Source organism: Myotis yumanensis, unplaced genomic scaffold, assembly GCF_028538775.1.
Source record: "Myotis yumanensis isolate MYYU_CA2020_CCGP unplaced genomic scaffold, mMyoYum1.0.hap1 SCAF_10, whole genome shotgun sequence".
NCBI classification, from domain to species: Eukaryota; Metazoa; Chordata; class Mammalia; order Chiroptera; family Vespertilionidae; genus Myotis; species Myotis yumanensis.
Window position 1 is genome coordinate 81,668,591 of NW_027223761.1, and position 21,644 is coordinate 81,690,234.

General features: G+C 57.0%; 1 protein-coding gene across 7 annotated transcripts in view; it reads left to right on the forward strand.

The window, feature by feature from the left end:
- CEP164 (centrosomal protein 164) overlaps positions 1–21,644 on the forward strand; it is an 85,920-nt gene that overhangs the window by 43,988 nt on the left and 20,288 nt on the right. For 6 of the 7 annotated variants that reach the window (XM_070426131.1, XM_070426129.1, XM_070426133.1 and 3 more), the window contains exons 8-14: positions 3,546–3,917; positions 5,257–5,337; positions 7,182–7,265; positions 8,979–9,064; positions 10,037–10,204; positions 11,000–11,134; positions 16,908–17,117. In XM_070426131.1, coding sequence (XP_070282232.1) covers positions 3,546–3,917; positions 5,257–5,337; positions 7,182–7,265; positions 8,979–9,064; positions 10,037–10,204; positions 11,000–11,134; positions 16,908–17,117 — 1,136 coding nt within the window. The remainder of the gene's footprint in view (positions 1–3,545; positions 3,918–5,256; positions 5,338–7,181; positions 7,266–8,978; positions 9,065–10,036; positions 10,205–10,999; positions 11,135–16,907; positions 17,118–21,644) is intronic. The other variant, XM_070426132.1, reaches the window with a different exon arrangement.

The following is a 21,644-nucleotide window of genomic DNA, read 5'->3' on the forward strand; positions in this document are numbered from 1 at the left end:
TTGTGATGTGTAGAATTGTAATCTAGTATGGTCTGAAGCTGTCCACGAGGTGCACTGGCTCTGGGGCCTCCCGGGAGGTGCAAAGTCAGCCACTGCCTGGGGCCACTGGGCAGGAGCTACAGAGAGATCTGCAGATGGCTGCTACTTGTATTGGGCTTGGAGGTGCCCAGGAGAGGCCACGCTGTGAAGCAAGTCAGGCTGGTGCTAGTGTTGGATCTTGGGCCTCTTATTGATAGATTTGGGGCATGCTCTCATTAGCTGCAGCTTGTTTGAGAGATTTAGGAAAGTCTGAAACCTAATCTAGGACAGGCCATTTGTATGGAAAAGCCTCTGCAAACGGCTTGGGTGGGGCAGGGTCTCAAGGAATCCCCAGTGTGGGCCAAGCTGATGGAAACTCAGATATGGCTGCCAGTCAGCTCTGCGACTGGGAAGGTTCCAGCACCAGAACAATGACCCCTGTGAGCACCTCCTTCTGGGAGAAAGCTGCCTCCAGAGTTCTTGCCCTGATGCTAGACAATCTAGTTCTTCCCCAAGTGTCCCAGATTCCTTTCAAGCAGCTACCCCAGCACTGGAGCCCAGAGGGATTGAGTCCGAGTAAGTTCGTGTGCCAGCCCTTTAAGAGGAGCTGCCTGGGACTCCAGCAGCCTCCATGTCACTCAGCCACAATCTCCGCTGGTTTTTATAGCCTGAATTAATGGGGACTTGTCTTTCCAACTCTGGAACCCTGGGCTGGGGGTCTGGTGTGGGGCTGGGACCCATTGCTCCTCACAGGCAGCTTCCGCAGAGATGATGTTACTCCCAATTAAAAACATGCCACATGTGGATGTCGGACCGGCCCGTTCCGTGCCTCCGCCCCTCTTACTAGTCTCAATGTTTCTTCTTCTTTAATTCTCTAGTTGTAGGACTTCATTTAGCCAGATTTCAGGTGGTTCTGAATCATGGTTGGTCTGTATTTTAGCTGTAATTTTTATGTTGTTGTGGGAGGAGGCCAGTACTGGCATTTACCTATGCTGCCATCTTTGGTCTGCCGCCTTTATTTAATCCTGAGGTGAGCATGGCTGGGGGATCGGCCTGCTTCTGATGAGTGAGGCAGTGTGGCTGCCAGACACCCTCACCTATTCCAAGGACCCCCGCCTCCTCCTTGGAGTCCTTGGAGCCGCCCAAACTGGTTGTGCTGCGAGCTGGCCACTCTTGGGGATGTTGCGATGAGGAGCCTGTCTCGCCCTGAAGATGCTTGTCTTGAAGAAGAGGAGCTTATCCTGCTCCTTCTCTCAGCTCCGTGATTGAGGCCGATTCCTCCCATGTGGCACGTTAGGGGTGTGGCGAGGACGGGCAGCACTGGCGGGTGTCCTGCCTCCATGCTTTTCTCCCTGGGTGCATCCCCGCCAGGTCCAGTGCCCTTTGCTTCGGGCAGTAAAGGCTCCTAACCCAGGCCCCCTGTGACGTTTCACTTTTCTCCATACTTATCTGAATTCCCTCAGGGCCATTCACACCTTGTTCATATTTAGGTCCCCAAGGTGGTACTTGGCACATGAGTCTCAGTGAATGAATGTGTGGATCTTGTCAGAACACAGCAGTTAAAATTTATGGAGCAGTCATGGTATGCTAGGCACAGCTGTAAGTTCTTTAGCTCCACGACTGTTGCTCATTTCATCTTCCCAATAACGCTGTGAGGCAGGCCTACTTCAATCCCTGTATTTTTGTTGTTGTTAATCCTTACCCAAGGATATTTTTCCATTGATTTTTAGAGAGAGTGGAAGGGAGGGGGAGAGAGAGAGAGAGAGAAACATTTAAGTGAGAGAGACACATTGACTGGTTGCCTCCCACACGCGCCCGACTGAGGTCGGAATCAGCCTGCAACTGAGTTATGTGCCCTTGACCGGGATTGAAGCCGGGACTCTTCAGTCTGAGGGCGAATGCTCTATCCACAGAGCCAAACTGGCTAGGGCTGTATCCCTGCATTTTAGAGGAGAAATGGGCAGAGAGAAGGAAACTCACTTGCCTAATGTGGAGCTAGGGTTTTCACCTAGGTGGTCTGTGTCCGAGGCTGAGCTCTGAGATGCTCCAATTCCCTGCCTCTCCTAATGGGCCCTGGCATGTCTGGGCGGCTGGTCAGTGGGCTGCTGGACCTGCAGGCAGGCGCCTTGGCTGTGGGTACAGCAGCCCCCTGACAGGCAGTGTCAGTGGATGCTGTGCTGGGGCTGCTCCTTGGGCCTGTGGACTCTAGTTGTCGGGCCCCCTGATTGGGTGACTGGGGCAGGGAGGTCTTGGATGTTGTGCGCACTGGCAGCTCAGGTGTGGGCACAGGTGTTTTCTGGGGGGAGGCGTCCCTGCCTGAGCTCAGGAGAGGTCATTGGCTGCATTTCTGGGGCAGGGAAGGGGCCCTGTGTTTATTTAGACCAGCTCAGTTCCAAAGGTATCCTAGTCTTTGAAGCGAGGTGTGTGTGAGCAGGAGGGTGTGAAGCGAGGTGTGTGAGCAGCAGGGTGTGAAGCGAGGTGTGTGAGCAGCAGGGTGTGAAGCGAGGTGTCTGAGCAGCAAGGTGTGAAGCGAGGTGTGTGTGAGCAGCAGGTGTGAAGCGAGGTGTGTGTGAGCAGCAGGGTGTGAAGCGAGATGTGTGTGAGCAGCAGGGTGTGAAGCGAGATGTGTGTGAGCAGCAGGTGTGAAGCGAGATGTGTGTGAGCAGCAGGATGCAGCAGTGGTGGAGTCCGCTGCCCAGGTTGTTTTTCAGGAGGCCCTGGTGGAGGGCCCGGGGCAGGTCGACAGTCCCCAGCTGCTGACTTTGCTTCCCTGTGGCTCCTGCCAAGGCCGTGCTTCTGATGGAGTGGATGGGGTGCAGCAGGCCCTGGAACAGGGACATTTCTATCTGATGTGCCCGCCGCCACACACACACATTCCTTCGAACTGCTGTGGCCCGAGGCTTCCTCCTCAAGCGTCCTCCTTCCGTTCCTCCAGTCGCAGGTCTGAGACCCGTGTTCGAAGGCTTCCCTCCCGCCTTTATCCTTCACAGTAAATGGATGGCACCCTGGCCCATCCTGGCACGTGTGCTCAGAGCCTGAGTGGGTGCTCCCACGAGGACCCGTCCCAGGGCCTGTGCAGGGGGCTTGGGCGGTGGCTGCACCTGCTGCTGTGAGGAAGGTGTCCTCCCTGCTGCCTTTTGAAGATGAGAAATAGAAATCCTAGACTCTGGTGCTTTGCTCACGTGATTCTCCGTCACAGTCATTGTGAATAGATGCCGACTGTCTGCGATCTTACGATTTGTCTCTCGGGGCTGGAATGAGAGGCGCGGACCTCCAGGCAGCGGTGTCCCTGCTCCTCTGCGGACGGGGTCTGGTGGGGCCTCCCCGAATCACCATGGCATTTGGAGTCAGCGGGTCTGGGAGCCAAGGGTCTGTGCTCCCCAAAGCTTTGGGGGTGCTTGATAACCACTGGTGTCAGGACTGGAGCAGTGGCCGAGGCGGCGAGGAGACCCGACTTGCCACAAGCCTCTAAATGCTGTGTACTGACTCCTGCTGTCTTCCTTTCTGACATGGCCCACGCTCCCCAGGAGTCTCCAGGAACAAGCCAGCGTGAGGAGAAGGCCCTCTCTCCTGACTCGGGTGCTGCCCGCCCCCCGACTCACGGCAGGCTCTCCGGCCGAGGTGCAGACAGCAGCCTGGCCAGTGCAGGCAGCAGAGGGCGACAGGGAGGAGGGGCGAGTGCCCGGCTCCCCGGAAGAGACAAGAGTCATGAGAGTGACCCTGTGACGACGGCCACGAGTCTGGTGGGCCCTGGGGGTGACCAGCCCGCCACGTCCAGTAAGAGAGACGCACCCCAGGACCCGGCTGCAGCGAGGGAGGCTTCCAGGAAGGAGGAGGCCGCAAGGGAGCCGGAGGAGGAGGCCCCTGTCCTGGGAGAGAATGGATCAGACGCCAGTGACGTGAGTCTGTCCCACAGGTGTCCTGGGCAGCCTTGGTTGCTCCCTCGCCCAGACCTGTCACGGAGGCAGGAGCTCCCTCCGCAGGCCTGCGGTGGGCGGTGGGCATCAGCCAGAGGCCTTCGTTGTGGTAAACAGGCCCACTCAGCGGGCGGTAACCTCCTGAGGAAATTCGGAGCAGACACTGGCCTTTCCATTGGGAGCCTCCTGGGATTGCCATGTTCTTCTGGTCTACTTCCTTCCTCTTCCCATTACTGCCTCCCCTGCTACTTTTTCTTTTTAAAAAAATATATATTTATTGATTTTTAGAGAGAGAGGAAGGGAGAGGGAGAAAGAGATAGAAACATCAGTGATGAGAGAGAATCATTGATTGGTTGCCTCCTGCACGCCTCCCTACTGGGGATCGAGCCCACAACCTGGGCACCCCGGCGTGTGCCCTGACCAGGAATCGAACCAGCGACCTCTTGGTTCCTGGGTCAACGCTCAACTGCTGAGCCACATTGTCCGGGCTCTCCCGCTGCTTCGTGCCTTCAGTTTGGGATTGGCCTTCCTTGCAGAGAGGAGAACCTCGTGTGGGCAAGGCAGTTGGGGTTCCTGCTCAGCCCTGGGCAGTTAGGTCATAAGACGACTCCTCATTGATTTCTGTGGCTCTTTCTGCACCAATCCAAGACCTGGCCATGACCCGATGGACAGAAGTCAGACCGGGGGAGGGCCATGGGCATTTTTGGTTTTCCAGCCCTTAGTCCTGCTGCTCCTCCAGGTGGATGGTGGGGGAATTCATTTAAGGAGCTCTTAACTGCTTCCTGGGAAGGATACTCTCATGCTGTGTTTGTTTTCAGGATAGCATCAACTTCCCTAGCTATGCCCACTGCACTTATTGGCTCTCCTTAGCATGCAGACCCTTCTTGTCCATACTCACCTGGGCCGCCAGCTCAGGGGCTGGGGGCTGGAATCTTATGTCCAGAGAGAATGGGAGGGTCCATAGGCCTCTCAGTTTTCCAGAAAAGGCGGGCTCTGGTTTGGGCTTAGCCCCATGTTGGCGTCCTGGCCTGACAGCTCCCTGGGTAGTGATCAAGACCCCCAGCCCACTGTCCTGGTTACTGTCTGTGGGTCTATCTTCACGGGGATCATGACCCCCTGCGCTCTATCCTGGTGACTGTGGTCTGTCTCCCCAGCGATCCTGACCCCCAGCCCACTGTCCTGGTGACTGTCTGTGGGTCTGTCTCCCCAGCGATCCTGACCCCCAGCCCGCTATCCTGGTGACTGTCTGTGGGTCTGTCTCCCCAGCGATCCTGACCCCCAGCCCGCTGTCCTGGTGACTGCTGTGGGTCTGTCTCCGCAGGCGCTGGAGATCAGTGAACACGTGAAGGAGCTACAGGGCTCAGACTCCGATGCCTCCAACTCCAAGTCCCTCCTTGGCCTGGTGAGTCAGAGGAGGGAGCAGGGGCTGGGAGAAGGCGTGTGCTCGCGGGTCACGGTGCTTAAGTGTCTGCCTTTCATCACAGCTTATACCTGGGGAAGTGTGAGTCAAACTTCTGTCTTGTCTGACTCCAGTTTCTTAGGCCATCACTAAGGATAATACCGCCTACTTCATAGCTTGTCATGAGAAGAAATTGGGTCAAGGGAACCATCAGCACATAAACCTTAAAGAAAGGTCGCTGCTGTTGCCAGGGCTGCCGTGTGAATGCCCTGAGGTCCTGCGAGGTCAGCGCCTCTGGGCTCCGCAGGAACGTCACCTGGATCTAGGCGGCCACAGACTGTGTGCGTGCGTGTGTGTGTATGTGCGCGCGCGCGTGTGTATGTGCATGTTTGTGCACGTGCATGTGCGCGCGCACATGTGTGTGCATGTGCGTGCGTGCGTGTGTGATCACTAAGCGATGGCGAGGACCGTCTCGGGCTCTGGCTAGGCGGGTGCTGGGGTTTCATATCTAAAGTCAGGACGTAGTCCTGGAATGCAGCCTCTATGGTTTCCTTGTCCAGCCCTTCCTGCAGCCTGCAGTGTCCCGCGCCCGCCAGGCCTGCATTTGCGGCGGGGAGTGGCGTGCTTCGGATGCATTTGGGCCAAGCATTGCCTCTGGAAGCCGGGCTCCCTCTGTTTGTGGTGTCTGGCTAAGGGGATGGGCTCAGGGATCTGGTGTCTGGCTAAGGTGGTCTAAGGGGATGGGCTCAGGGAAGAGGGTCAGCCTGAGCAGCAGTGATGTGAGGGGCTAAGGAGGCAGATGGCAGCTGCATTAAGTGGAGTAGAACTCAACCTGAAAGGAAAATGTCACCAAAAAGGAACTCATAAGCTAGGAAGGCAAGGCAGAGCGCCCCTGCGGGCAAAGGCCGCGTGGAGAAGGGCCACCTCTCAGGGCTCTTTGGTGGGCTCTGCCCTTCCGAGGGGCCGCTGTGTGGAGGCGGTGCCCAGCCGTCCTCTCTTCTCTGAGCGGGTGGCTGGAGGACAGCACGGGCTGCAGGACCAGAACGTGGCTGGGCGTCCGCCATTTGTCAGGGCTGATGACAGCTGTCCCTGGTAGCATGCTGCCAGGTAGCAGCCCCTCACCTTGCCCAGTGGGATCTCGGGTGGAGGGGCGGCAGCATGGTTACCTGGCAGCCGGGGCAGCAGGGGGCTGGCTCCTGTGTGGCGCTTGCTGCCTGCCCCAGCGAGAAGCCTGTGAGGAAGCTGCTGGGAGTGCCAGTGGTTCGGAGGCACCTGTACTCGAGGCACCTGTACGCGAGCGGGACAAGTGGGAGGAGCCCACGCGCCGTTTCCGAGCTGCCACAGGTCTCCGGGCGCTTCGGTGGGCACAGGAGGGAGAGACAGCGGGAAGTGACAAGCTTTGCGGCAGGTGTCATGCCAAGAGCTTGGGCTTTGGAGTTTGTCCCGGGCACATCTGCCCGCAGCCCCTTGTCTGTCAGGGGCGCGACCTTGGGGAAGTGACAGATGCGGTGAGGCCTCTTCCTCAGCTGGGAGATGCGAATAGGAGAACTGCTCTAGCAGGGCTCTTTTTCTTCATACTTTTCTATGAGAAATTTCAACCATACAGAGCGATTAAGAGGATTCACAGTGACTGCGCACACACCTGCAGTCCACAGCGAGCCTGTTAGCACACTTGCTTGGTCACCTCTTTCCGTCTGCTTATGTGTTGCTTTGAAGATTACAGTAATTAGATGCCAGAATATTTGGTGCAGCGCCTGGCGTGTGGCGGGTCCTCCTGGGAGGCTGGGGAGGGGCCTGGTGGGTGCGGGGTGAGGGCCAGCATTGACCTTCCTGCCCACCGTCTCCAGGACTTCGGTTTTTGCAGCCGGATCTCAGAGCACCTGCTGGATGTGGACATGCTTGCCCCGGTCCCAGATGGAGCCCGCTGGCCGGTGAGTCTCTGGGGATGGCCAGGGTCTCCCTTTTTGGGGTAGCCCAGAGCGGAACCCTGCCCATCCCAGGATGCATTTACGGAGTTTCCTCCCTCTGGAGTCCTTGGGGCCTGGCCCCGACTCTGCCTGGGATGGAGCTTCTGACCACTCCGTCGCTGATGCTGTGCGAATCAAGGCACCCCCACCCCCAACCGTCGCGTTTACCTGCTTACCCATCGTTTACTCCTGTGCTGATGCTGTGCTGAGAAATGAGAGCGGGAGCTCTTTACTGAGCCGGGTGAGGGAAGACAGGTTGTGAGTTGGACACGGACGGGAGGAAGGTGGAGCGGGAGGAGGACTGCGCCCCGCTGTTCTCTGCGGCTGACGTGAGGAGGAGTGGCAGCCCTGGCAGGGAGCCCTGCTGCTGTGGGCACCAGAAGGTACTCTGGCAGCCTATTTAAAAAAACATATATATTTTTTTGTTGATTTCAGAGAGGAAGGGAGAAGGATAGAGAGATAGAAACATCAGTGATGAGAGAGAATCATTGATTGGCTGCCTCCTGCACGCCCTCCACTGGGGACTGAGCCCACAAACCGGGAATTGAACCTGGGACCCTTCAGTCCATCTGCCAACACTCTATCCACTGAGCCAAACTGGCTAGGGCAGCCTTTTTATTTTTAATGTAATTTGGGGAGCTGGCTTTTAGCTCAGGCCCAGATGGCAGAGTGGGCCACAGCTGCTGGGGTTCAGGCTGCTAGTGGAGAGGTGTGTGTTGGAGGGACACTGCGGACCCAGGGACAGGAACCCCTGGGGAAGAGGGAGTGAGCTGTCTCCTGCCCAGGGCTCCTGTGCTGTCAGAGGCCAGAGGAGTGGCTGCTCCTTTGCCTGCCAGTCTGTCTGCCTATCTGCCTTAGGCGGGGCGGGGCGGGAGGCGTGTGCGCAGGGGAGCTCACTGGCAGCCCTCTTCGGGACCGGCTCTCGTTTAGGCACTAATCTGATTGAGTCCTCCCCGTGGCTGGCACGGGTGGAGGCGAGGCTGACCACCACTGCACTTGCGTGGCCCCGCCCCTGGAGGACATCCTCAGACTCATCAAGAATCGTCCCGCTCTTCACATGTGCCGAGGCCCAGGCTTTACGACGAGATCTGTTGGGTTTTTGATAGATGTGCATCCTTGCCTGGGAAGCGGCCTCATGGCCCGCTGATGGGAGCCGTGTGGATGGAGCGAAGGAGCCCTGTCGGGCTCCCTTTCTCTCTGTCTGTCTGGGCGCAGCCGTCCTCTCAGGTGGAGCTGTCGGCTGCCCCCTGCAGCCATGGCGTCTCAGCGTCCATGGTGGCACTGGCCCTGGAGGTCCGGGCCGCTGAGGACATGGGGTGTTTGTTCACAGATCTCTTCAACGACAGTGAGCGCTTCCAGCTGCAGGCGCAGGCTTTCCTTCCTCTTGTGTGTCTTCCTGCAGCCCTGGCTTCTGGTTCTGGCGCAGTGGCTATGGTGTCTGGCTCGCCCTCCCCAGCCAGCCTGGCCAGCCCTGGGAGCAGCTGGGAGCCGGGACTTAGGCAGAGCCTCAGGGGCCTTGACTGGACAGTAGACAGGCTGCTTCTGCTGCATCCCGCGGGGTCCTCACCCACCAAAGAGCCACTCTTACTGCTTCCTCCAAGCATGGCTGTCAGTGGGAGGGTTGAGGGATCCACATCAGACCCTCCAATATGCACTTTCCACCACTGCTGCCTGCAGGCCCAGAGGCTGGGAGGAGAAGACCAGGACAACAGCCAGTCCAGCCACGATGAGCTGCAGAGCAAACGGTCCCAAGGCTCCGAGAGGTACGGCTGGGGGAGGCCGCCGCAGGGAACTCGGGGATGTGTGCTGGGCAGAACTCCTGGCTGGTCTGCGTGGCTCAGGTGCTCCTGCCTGAAAGCGCATGGGAACCGACAGGATGGCCTGGTAAAGTGTGTGTGTGTGTGTGTGTGTGTGTGTGTGTGTGAGAGAGAGAGAGAGAGAGAGAGAGAGAGAGTATGAGTGAGTGTATATGCTTGTGTGAGTGTGTGAGTGTGGGTGAGAGAGCAGACCTGTGATTCCACACCAACACAGGAGAGTGAAGAGCTGCTGGCGCCTGGTTGACTCCACACATGGCACCACTGTGGGCCGGGGCTCCGACTTGTCACTGCTGGGATTGAACTGTGTGTCTGGTTGTGGCCGGCGCTGGAGTAGCCGCGGCAGCCCTGGGGGTCATGCGGGAGGGTCAGTTCTGCAGCTCAGAGCTGGACCAGGGCCCTGCACAGCAGAACAGGCGTGGCTGTGTGTGTGTGTGTGGGGGGGGGGGGGGGCTTCCAGGTTCTCAGGCTTGAGCCCTGATAAGGCAAAGGCTGTCCCCTGGAAGGGGGAGGGCAGTCATTCTACCTTTTGGACCTTGAAAAACCATCAGAATTCTTCCTTGAAGCTGCAGCTTCAGCATTTCCGATAGTCTGACCACTTGAATCTGGCTTCCCCTTTCCTTCCCATTTCCTGCTGGGTCCTTCCATCCCTCCTGGCCCAGCGATTCAGCCTCTGCGCCCCAAGAGTGCGTGCCGCTCTGCTAGGGGCCAGCACATGCAGCGCAGGGCCATGGGTCCAGTCCAGGACGGGAGCCCTCAGCAGGGTGTCTCCCTTCCTGCTCTTCCACTGCTCTGCCCTCTGCCCTCACCACTCCGTGAACCTGGGGCCCCGGCGGGGGTCCAGCTGGAAGGAGGAGTGGACGCAGGTCCCCACTGCACCCCAGTCTCCTCCTGACTCCCCTCTCTGGCTGGTCTGACCAGGGTATCCCCTTCACTTCTGTACGGGGAGCGGCTTGGGAGTCCCCGGCACAGCCAGGCCACTGTGAAAGGGCCTCTGCAGGCCCCTGCTGGGCCGCCTGAGCGGCGGGGGACACAGGAGCCCACGGAGCACTCTGCACGCAGCCCCCTCCCGCCCGAGTCCCTGCACAGGTAAGAGTGAGCGTGTGCCTCCCGGGAGGGCGCGGCCTACCTGGGTGGAGTTGTGTGTGGGGGGCTGGGGGCCTGGAGAAGTTGGGGAGCGAGTGGCCCTCCTGGAGCTGGAGGGTGAGGAGATTGGCCTCTTCTGAGTAGTCAGTCTGCAGCTGAAATTGGGGTGCCCCGTCTGATTAGGGGAGCTTAGGAACTCCTGAATGAGGCAGGTCTCTTCTGGCCCAGCTGCCTCCCCAGCAGGGCTGCGCAGAGACTGCTGTTACCTGTTACGGGCTGTGATGGGCCTGCCCAGGGGCCCTTTCTCCTAGTCTCCGCCCACCAGCCCCTTCCAGCCAGTGGCCATCCCACCTCTGGTGGGGCAGCACCCCTGTGGGGTCCCCGTAGTGTGCCAGGTGAAGGAGGCGCCCTACCCAGGCTTCCCTGCGGCCAGCCAAGGTCCAGACCCCGGCGCTGGTGCTGTCTGCAAGGGGAGACGCTGGCCTCAGGGCTCACCCGGCGCAGTGAGTCCCTGGGATGTTGAGCAGCATCCATGCTCGGTTGCCAGCATCTATGGGGCAGCTGCTGCAGGTAGAACTTCTTGGGTCCAGTAAGCATTCTGCCTCCCATGTGGGAGGGCGCACCTGCTCTTCATTGTAAACAGCTCGGGAAGAGGCAGGGAGGGCAGGGAGAGTTAAGACCTGAGGAAGGGAACCGGTTGGGGCTGCCTCCCTGTCCCCATCACAGCTCTCTGACCCCAAATGGGGTGCCACTGGAGCCTCCTACCTTTAACACATTTGCTTCTTTATTGCTATCAAGGGATGAAACCCCAAGTCCACCTGCCTCCTGCAACAGTGGGGAGGCGCCGTGCTCCCAGGCCGAGGAGCCCAAGGAGCCCAAGGAGCCCGAGGAGAAGGTGGTGGCCAGCCCCACCCTGCCCATCTCTCCGGAGGGGTAAGGGCCAGTTCTTGTGGGTTGGGCCTATCCTCCATCGTGTGTGAGTAGCTTTAGATCCCATCCACTCTTTTTATTAAAATTCTTACTTGAGGATGAACCCGCAACCGAGGTATGTGCCCTTGACCAAGAATGGAACCTGGGACCCTTTGGTCCACGGGCTGACACTCTAACCACTGAGCCAGACCAGCCAGGGCTGTTTCCACGCACTCTTGGGTGGTGGGGAAAGATGCTCTAATCCCCCCAGAGGTGGTGTGGGGCGGGGGGGGGGTGGTGGTGGAGGGAGTGTACCCTTGGTTCTGTGAGCAGCCTTGAGACCCCAAGGAGCCATCACTGTCCCCAGGGCTCCCCTTGTCAGGACCTGGGGAGCAAGGGTGCAAGTGAGGGGTACCTCCTTAGTCATTAGCAGAAACCTGGTAAGTCATGTTCTCCCCTTTACCAAGCACTATTTTCTCTTTTTATTTTTTTAAATTTATTTTTTAATTATTCTTTACTAGAGGCCTGGTGCATGAAAATTCATGCACTGGAGTGGGGGGGTCCCTCAGTCCGGCCTGCCCCCTCTCACAGTCCGGGAGCGCTCAGGGGCGGGAGGCGACCCGGCGATCAGGGGAAGGCGACGCCCCATCACACCTCTGCTGCTGCCACTGCCGGCAGCACAAGCCTCGGCCGGCCCTGGTTACCTGAGCCTCGGGTGGCCCTGGGCGGCTGGGGGGCTGAGGGGACTGGGGGACTCCGGAGGCAGGCGGGCGGAGCAGCCGGACCTGCCTCGTGGTGGGCCCAGCCTTGCCATATGCCTGCCATTCTGGTGGGGCTGAGGGGACTGGGCACCGCCATCTTGTGGCTGTGGGTGCTGCCATCTTTGAGTGTGTGGCAGTCAATTAGCATATTCCCTACTTATTGGTTGTGGGCTCCACCGTCTTTGAGGGCATGGTAGTTAATTTGCATATTCCCTCCTTATTGGCTGTGGGTGCCACCATCTTTGAGGGCGTGACAGTCAATTAGCATATTCCCTCCTATTGGCTGTGGGTGCTGCCATCTTTGAGTGTGTGACAGTCAATTAGCATATTCCCTACTTATTGGCCGTGGGGCACGACAGTCAATTAGCATATTCACTCCTTATTGGTTGTGGGCTCCACCGTCTTTGAGGGCATGGTAGTTAATTTGCATATTCCCTCCTTATTGGCTGTGGGTGCCGCCATCTTTGAGGGCATGGTAGTCAATTTGCATATACCCTCATTGGCTGTGGGCACTGCCATCTTTGAGAGTGTGACAGTCAATTAGCATATTCCCTCCTTATTGGCTGTGGGTGCCACCATCTCTGCAACCTGCTGCTCAGTCGTTTGGTCGTCCCTCACTAACCCCCCCTTGCTGGCCTGGTCGCTCCATGCAGCCTGTTCAGTCATCTGTTCGGTTGTGATGGTCACTTAGGCTTTTATATAGATAGATGGTTGAAAGTATTCCATATGTCTCCCTTTGGCCCCCTCCATCCCCCCCACCCCCATTATTTTCTCTTTCCTCTGTAATTGGAGAAAAATGCCCGCTCTGAGAAAAAGCAGACAGAAGCTTTTGGAGCTATTTATATACATGGAAGTACACAAGTCTGAGTTGTACAAGTCAACGAATGTTTACACGAGTACACACCACGGACCCACCCCGGATCCCACGGGAGCATCCCGTCCCCCGAGAGCCTTTCCTCATGCCCCCGCCCCCCCGGCCACCCCGTCCTGGCTTCTGCCCGCAGACCCGGTGTTCCAGGCCCCACCTGCATGTAGTAGATTGGATGGTACACAGAGGGCTCTTTGTGTCTGGGTTTGACGCTCACCACAACCAGACATCATTTAGCATTTCTCTGCCCAGTTCACCTTCCCTTCTCGCACCCCTTTTACAGGTGGGGAAACTGAGGTGAAGGGCTTGCCCAAGGGCACATGGCTAGTTGCTTGCAGAATTAGGACTAGATTCTAGTCCCTGGGACGTCTGGCTTTGTGGGGCCTCTGCTGTTCTCGACAAGGACAGGCAGGGCCGGGCAGGGCCGGGGCCACCCAGGTGTGCCTGTCTGTGGCCTGAGTGGTTCGGAAGCATCCACGCCCTCGGGGCCCGGGGCTGCCTGCTGAGCGGAGACTGCCCACCTGCCCACCCGCCCACCCGCCTACCGTGATGGCTTGCTGACAGTGCCCCGGGGGCTGGCGAGGCACACGGACCCGAGCTCGCATCCTCCCCGCGCTGCAGGGGGATGTCCTGAGGGGCCTGTTCTCAGGTGCTGACCAGCCGGCAGCAACAGCTCTGCCCCGAGGGGGGACTCGCTCCCTGGCCTCTTCGGTGGCTGTGGACACCCGGGTCAGGGTGCTTTCTATGAGGACAGAGGTGAGTGGTTCAGAGAAAGGGCCCTGGGCAGAGGTCAGAGGTCAGAGGGTGGTTGCCAGCACCTCTGGGAGAGAGGCTGGGCAGTGAGGGCCGCCAGGGCACCTTGGGTTTCACCCCGTCCCAGCGATGCTGCCCTGCTGGGGCCTCGGGAACACGCCCTGAGCAGTGCACACAGGGCCCGCGGGACACGCCTTCTGTCCTCGGAGTCTTCCAGGCCCCGCACTCCCTTGTCATTACTCCTCACAGCCGTGTTAGGAATGGGGTGATTTCCCCGGGTTTGTGGGGAGCAGCTTTGTGCCTCATTCGAACCTGTGGAATTTTAATACACGGAGGTGACTGGCATCGTGGAGAGGCCAATGGCTCCGAAAGAGGAATATGTTACTAACATTTCCAGAGAAGAGGGCGTGCCACACCACCAGGGCCACAGGGGAAGAACCAGGGCAGGTCAGGAGGCAGGAGAGGTGCGAAGGGAGGGCATGGTCCAGAACCTCTATTGGGGTTTTCTCGGGAAGGAATGGATGAGGCAGGGTAGGTGCCTGAAGTGTGGGACTGGATGGTTTGAATAATGTTGTGCACTTGGGGCTGTGGGGTGGTCTCTGGGTGATTTAGGGTAGGGAAATACCCCCGTGGTGTGCAACCAGGAGGGGCTGGGGTATAGGCGCAGGACTATCTGTGACAATTGGCTAGTCCTGGGAGGGGCAGCCTCTCGTTGACCAGTAAGCTTTTTAAGAATGTCAAAGCATCATCAGCACAGAAGGTGAGGGACCGTGAGTCACAGAGCCGGCGCCTTTCACAGATGTCACGATGCGTCAGAGGGGTTAGGAGCAAAGGGCAGGGCAGCAGCGAGGGCTGGGCTCGCAGGCAGCCACCGCCATGCACGCATCATGCCAGAGGCCTGGGTCTGGGAGGCAGGGACGTTGTTCCCTTCGCCACGCCCACATGAGGTGAACCACGGGGTGGCATGTGGGGACACAGGTGTCTCTGGTTGCAACCCAGTGTCAGTGGTGCACGGCCGTGCCAGAGGGACCGGGACGTGTCTCCCTCCGCCTCTTCCTGCCACCCTCCCTCCTCCTCTCCTTCACTCCGGCCTGCCAGGCCTGCCATGACTGCTTCAGGGACCCACTGGGGCTGGCGCCCGAGGGTGGCCTAGAATGCAGACCTGCCTCTCCCTCTGCAGGCTTCACCCCGAGTGGCCGCGGGGATCTGCCTTGTGGGCCAGTGTTGCCTGCCTTGGACTTACAGGGAGCTTAGGATGGTGGATCTTTAGAGCAGGGACACGGAGAAGAGGCGCACTAAGAAGTAGGCTGGTGTGGTGCGTGCAGCTATTCTCAGGCTGCTGTGCTGTGGACGCCTCATCTTCCCGCAGCATCTGTCCCTGGGGTTCCACATGGCTACACAGCCCACAGGGAGATGCAGTAAAGGAGCCATCTCAGGGAGAAAAGCGTTTGCAGCAGAGGCTGGAAATGAGTTGGAGGGTTGATGAGGCGGAGAGCTGGGGGAGGCTCTTTCAAGGGCAGGATCCTCGAGGGGGTGGCAGCCGCATCGCTTACATCTGCATCTGCTGGGCTGTGTGGGGCCTGGGAGGAAGCGGGGTGTTGGGAGGAGGGGAGGTGGAGCTGGCAGCAGCAGAGAATTAAAGACATAGCTCAGGACCGTTTCTGGTCTGAGTTATAATTTTAGGAATGGAGGAAGGAAAGATTTTAATGGTATTTCAGAGATGTCATGCCTTCCTTCTCTCTGTGGTCTCAAGGGGCGGAGAGGGAATTGTTCCAAAGGCCTGTTGTCACCTGCCATTCTAGCCACGCCCTCGGCCGCCCTCCATCTGCTGCAGGGCTAGAGCTGGAGGGAGGAGGGGGTTCTGTGACCCCAGCCGGGGCTGGCACCCTGCTCCTGGGATTGGATCCAGCCACATGCTGCTGAGGTTGACGGGGGTCCCCCTGCTAGGCCTGAGCACTGTGGGAGGAGGTGGTGGTTGGGTGGCAAGAGCAATTCCTGACGTAAGATTTAGGACCTGGGAATGCAAATGTGTACTAGCTTTTAGGAAAACCGCTCTGGGAGGCGAAACACTTGATCTCACTTAAGCTTTCATTGTTCTAAGTGTCCTTGGGGTTTCTCTTTGGGTATTTCTTTCAGAACCAGTGTACAAGCAACAAACAACCTTGTTACTCTATAGACATCTTTGTAACTGGTACCCTTCGTCCTTACCACCCACCTTATGCATCTGGTTAGCTCTGAATTTCTTTCCCCCTTTTTTGTTGTTACTCCTCACCTGAGGATATTTTTTGCATTGATTTTTTTTTTTTTTTTTTTTAGAGAGAGTGGAAGGGGCAGAGAGAGAAACATCGATGTGAGAGACACATCGATTGGTTGCTTCCTACATGAGCCCCAGCCAGGGCCAGGAATCGAGCCTGCAACCGAGGTACATGCCCTAGACCAGTGATGGCAAACCTTTTGAGCTCAGCGTGTCAGCATTTTGAAAAACCCTAACTTAACTCTGGTGCCATGTCACATATAGAAATTTTTTGATATTTGCAACCATAGTAAAACAAAGATTTATATTTTTGATATTTATTTTATATATTTAAATGCCATTTAACAAAGAAAAATCAACCAAAAAATTGAGTTCATGTGTCACCTCTGACACGCGTGTCATAGGTTCGCCATCACTGACCTAGACTGTAATCGAACCCGAGACCCTTTTGGTGTTCGGGCTGACACTAACCACTGAGCACACCAGCAGGACTCTCTGATCTACTTTTAAACATCGATTCCTTGGTGCGGAGATCTGGAGCCTGGTGTCTGTTGTGCTCCTGCTTCTCTCTCTGGCTCAGGGGTGGTCCCCTGCCTGGCTCACTGGGCAGTGTGGGGGGCGGGGTTTCCTGTCCCTGGGCCTCTGCGGACTGTTCTGGGTCTCGGCTGGGAGGGATGCTGCTGCGTCCCCCTGGCTCCTATGCATTGGCCTCTGTGCAGTTTGGGAGGCAAAGAGCAGCCTCTGGGGACTTCAAACTGATGGCAGGAGCCTCGAGTAGCAGGCCCAGCCCTAGTGGAGGGACTGAGCGGGCTTGAGCCGTACGGGAGGAGTCGTCAGGGCCAGTGCTTCAGTTTCTCCTCTGCCGCCAGCTTGGGAGCCTCGTCTCCGCCTTGGGCCCGGGTCCGCAGGGCCTGCTGTGGGCTGCCCTTCTCCCTGGGCTCACGCGGCCTTAGCAGCCACAGGGGGCTTGTCTCGTAGAACAGATGCTGCCTGCATCTCCGAGGGCATAGCCTTCTGCCCGCTTGGGGGATCTGAATTGTGTGTGTGATTCCTGGTGGAGGGCCCTCCATTAGGGTCTGTGATGACCCGTAGCTCTGTAAACCTGGTGCCGAAAGGCGGTGGTATTAACACTTGTGAACTGCTGTTCCCTCCCCTTGGTAGGCGATCTCCAGAGCTCCTGGCTCTCCCAGAGCAGCTCCCAGAGGCCGCCCGGAAGGCCATGGAGGAGGCAGTGGCCCAGGAACTGGAGCAAGAGCAGAGGCGGCTCCTGGAACTGAAGCGGGAAAAGGTGCAGCAGCTGCGGCAGAGGCTGCGGCAGGAGGAGGAGGAGGAGGCGCTTCAGCTTCGACAGCGGAAAGAGGAGTCTCTCAGGTGCGGCCCGCCCCCCTCCCAGACAAGCTGCAGGGCCTCCAGGACTTGTAGGGAGGGACCCACGCCTCCCTCCTGGGGGCCACTGGGTGCCCGCGGCCTCTCTAGGATCCTCCTCGCCGGCCTGTGTGGAGGAATGGGCTCCCAAGCCAGGGTGCCTGACCCCTCTGTCTTTGGTGGGGAGTTGGGAGGTGTGATCGTGATGGGAGTAGCTGGTGTCTTTTGAGAGACTGCACTGATCCATGTGCTTTATTTTATTTTATTTTTTTTAATATACATATACTAGATGCCTGGTGCACAAAATTCGTGCACTGGGGGGAGAGGTTGTCCCTCAGCCCAGCCTGTACCCTCTCCAATCTGGGATCCCTCTCACAATCTGGGACTGCTGGCTCCCAACTGTTCACCTGCCTGACTGCCTGCCTGCCTGATTGTCCCTAACCGCTTCTGCCTGCCTGCCTGATCACCCCTTAACCACTCCCCTGCCAGCCTGATCGATGTCTAACTGCTCCCCTGCCGGCCCGATTGCCCCCAACTGCCCTCCCTCCCCTGCAGGCCTGGTCACCCCCAACTGCCCTCCCCTGCAGGCCTGGTCGCCCCCAGCTGCCCTCCCCTGCTGGCCTCATCCTCCCCAGCTGCCCTCCCCTGCTGGCCTGATCGCCTACAACTGCCCTCCCCTGCCAGCTATCTTGTGGCGTCCATCTTGTGCAAGGCCGTGATGGTCAATTTGCATATTACCTCTTTATTATATAGGATATTTTATTGATTTCAGAGAGGAAGGGAGAGGGGAAGAGAGATAGAAACATCAATGATGAGGGAGAATCATTGATTGGCTGCCTCCTGCAGGCCCCGCACTGGGAATGGAGCCCACAACCCAGGTGTGTGCCCTGACCAGGAATTGAACCGTGACCTCCTGGTTCATAGGTTGATGGTCAACCACTGAACCATGCTGGCCGGGCCCCATGTGCTTTATATCTATGACTTTGTTAGTCTTCTGAAAGGCTCTTAGGAGGTGTTATTATCAACCCCATTTTATAGAATGTGTAACGTAGACAAATTGAGGCACCAGGAGGTGAAGTCCCGTCCCAGGTCTGGAAGCTGAGACGCAGCAGAGCCTCTTAGCCAGAGGCTTATCTCTGAAGCCCATTGTCTTAACTCCTGCAGGTCCTCTTCCTTGGGAGTCGGGGCCCTGCCGGGACCATGGGTTTGGTGGGGCCTTGTGCTGCAGTGGGAGGAGCTCTTGCCCAGTACTCACAAGTTTCTGTTTGGGTTCCTGCTCTTTGCATAGCTGGCTGGGAGGCCCTAGACCAGTGATGGCGAACCTATGACACGCGCGTCAGAGGTGACACGCGAACTCATTTTTTTGGTGGATTTTTCTTTGTTAAATGGCATTTAAATATATAAAATAAATATCAAAAATATAAATCTTTGTTTTACTATGGTTGCAAATATCAAAAAATTTCTATATGTGACACGGCACCAGAGTTAAGAGGGTTTTTCAAAATGCTGACACGCCGAGCTCAAAAGGTTCGCCATCACTGCCCTAGACAAATAAGACCCTTAAGCCTGGCCAGGCGTGCGTGTGTGTACAGTGGAACCTCGTTCCAGAAGGCTGTTTGAGAAGCACTTTGTTCAAAAACGCAATCCTTTTTTCCCATTAGAAATAATGTAAATGGAAGTAATCTGTTCCAGACCCCTAAATGATTCCCTGTTTCCACCTTTCTTACACATAGTACATGTCTAATGTACTGTTTAATCTATAAACACTTCTTAAATTCATCGAACCCCCCTACTAGCCTTAAAGGAATTTTTCATCTGTCACTGCCTCCGAAATGCTATCACACAGGCTCACTGCTTTTCCTTTATCCAAATCAAACAACAGCTTTTCTACCTCTTCAATTGCCTGTGATTGCTGTTTTGTGAGCACTTCACACCCTTAGCAATATTAGTGCTCTTTTTTAAAAAAGTATATTTATTGATTTCAGAGAAGGGCAAGGGCAAGATAGATAGAAACATCAATGATGGAGAGAATCATTGATCGGCTGCCTCCTGCACACTCCACACTAGGGATCGAGCCCACAACCCGGACATGTGCCTTGACTGGAATTGAGCTGTGACCTTCTGGTTCATAGGTCAAAGCTCAACCACTGAGCCATGCTGGCTGGGCAACATTAGCACTCTTGATGGCCTCTTTATGTTTTAAAATTGTGCTAATCAGCCAGCCACAAAAGCATTCTCTCCTTTGCGTGTTGTCATGCGGAGGTATCAGCATGAAAGGGTTGTCAGGTCGAAAACTGAAATTTTGGTCGACAACTGAGATTTTTTTTTTTTTTAAAATATATTTTATTGATTTTTTTTACAGAGAGGAAGGGAGAGAGATAGAGAGTTAGAAACATCGATGAGAGAGAAACATCAATCAGCTGCCTCCTGCACATCTCCCACTGGGGATATGCCCGCAACCCAGGTACATGCCCTTGACCGGAATCGAACCTGGGACCTTTCAGTCCACAGGCCGACGCTCTATCCACTGAGCCAAACCGGCTTTGGCAACCGAGATATTTTTTGTCTGTGAACAAGTTGATCGAGAACTGAAGTGTTGGAGATGGGAGACGTTTGAGAAACGAGGTCTGACTGTCTATGTATAAACAAGCTAGAGGTTGATTTTTGTAAGAAAAGGCAGCCCTGGGCTGGCACACGGGAGTCCTGGGTCCTTGTCTTCTTTCATCTCTCCCGCTTTAGTGCTGGTTTTACTCTCAGGGTCTCTTCTCAGGCCAGCATAGCTGCTGGCTCTCCAGCCATCGCGCCTGTGCTCCAGGCAGGAAGGACAGGGAGAGTGTAAAGAGGGTACCTTCCAGTTCCTTCAGTCCCATTAATGGAGTTTTCCTGGAAACCTTACCCAATAATTCCCACCTAAATCTCATGGGTTACCCCTGGTTGCAAAGGAGACTGGGAAATGTAGTCCTTTAGCTGGGCCTCTTTACCTGAGAGAATAAAAGGAAAGTGGGAGAATGCCTGCTGAGGAGGTGGTAGCAGTCTCTGTCACCGTCCCAGCATGGGAGAAGTGCAATAGAGGGATGTTAATATAGTTCACGTACTTGGCAGTGTAACGAAATCTTACCCTCTGGACCGAACATCCAAAGTGGTAGAGGCTTATTTTTTATCAGAGATAACAGTGTGTATAAAGAACGGTCACGCTTTATTTAGAGAAGTTAGGAAAACCAGCCCCTGACTGTCCGGAGGGTGGGGACCGTCTCTCATTAGCCAACGCCGGATCCACTGACCCCGGGCCCATCCTTACACCCGCCCCTGGGTCCCCTGCCAGGGAGCAGCCCACGGAACAGACCCCAGAGCATCCTCCTCTTCCACCCAACTGGGAACGGAGCCCAACAGCGGGGCTCAGCTCTCCTGGAGAGGCTGTGCCAAGAAGAGCAGGCAGGCGCTGCGTCCCTGCCTGCCCCCCCAGGCCCCTCCTCTCCTCCTGCCCCTCCCTGAGCTCAGTGGACTGTGCCTTCCATCAGGTTGTGTGAAGACTAGATGCCCCAGAGCCTGCCTCGGCCTGCACTCCGTAGCCGCTCAGTAAAGGCTAGCTCTCGTTTTATTTTCAGTTGAGATCAGTCCGGTTTTGGCGGTCTTGATGGCGTGAGATCTGTGGGCAGCGCCTTGCTGGCTCCCTTTGAAATAGTTCATCACGAGGACCCTGCTTCTGTGTACACGGGAGCCTTCTTGAGGGGCTCTCTTTCTGGGAAACTTCCACTTGGTAGAAATTTCTGGAAGGCACACTGACCTTAGAGCAAATATTCCTTTCTCTTTTTTTAAAATTTAAAGTAATTTTTAATTACAGTTTACATTCAGTTGCATTTTGTATTAATATCGGGTGTACAGCGTTGTGGTTAGACAATCGAATGCTCTGCGGCGTGTTCCCCCTGATATTTCCAGGCCCCGTGGGCCCCGTACACAGTACCGGTAGTAGTTGTGACCGACTCCCTTGCTGTGCTTCCGCCTGTGCCTGTCGGGGGCACAGTGTCTCCCGGCTGAGCAGGCAGGAGGGGCGGGCGGTTGTACGGTGAGGAGGCCGAGCTGAGTTGGACCCAAAGGACCGCACCTCCGGAGCCCTCCGGAGCCCTCCGGAGCCCTCCCGTTCCGTGGTTCTGCGCAGCCGTGCACAGCGGTCACCACAGGTCAGGGCAGGGTTTTCACTGATGCACGCTCTGTCCTCTGGAGGAGAGCCGTGAGCTGACAACCTGAACAGAAAGTGAGCCTAACTCTTCTCTGGCTTTGGAACTCATTACGGAAGCTTCTCAAAGGCGCTGTCTCCCGAGACATGTTTTCCTTGGGTTTGGACTCCCTGAGCACAGCTCCCGGCCCTGGCCTGGGGGTCGGGGGGCCTGGGGGGTGCCTGGGGCTGGGTGGGGGGGGCGCGGGGAGGGGCTTGGGGGCCTGGGGCCGGGGAGCCGGGGAGCCTGGGGGCCTGGGGCCGGGGGCCAGGGGGCCTGGGGGCCTGGGGCCAGCAGCGGGATGTCTGCTGGGGCGACA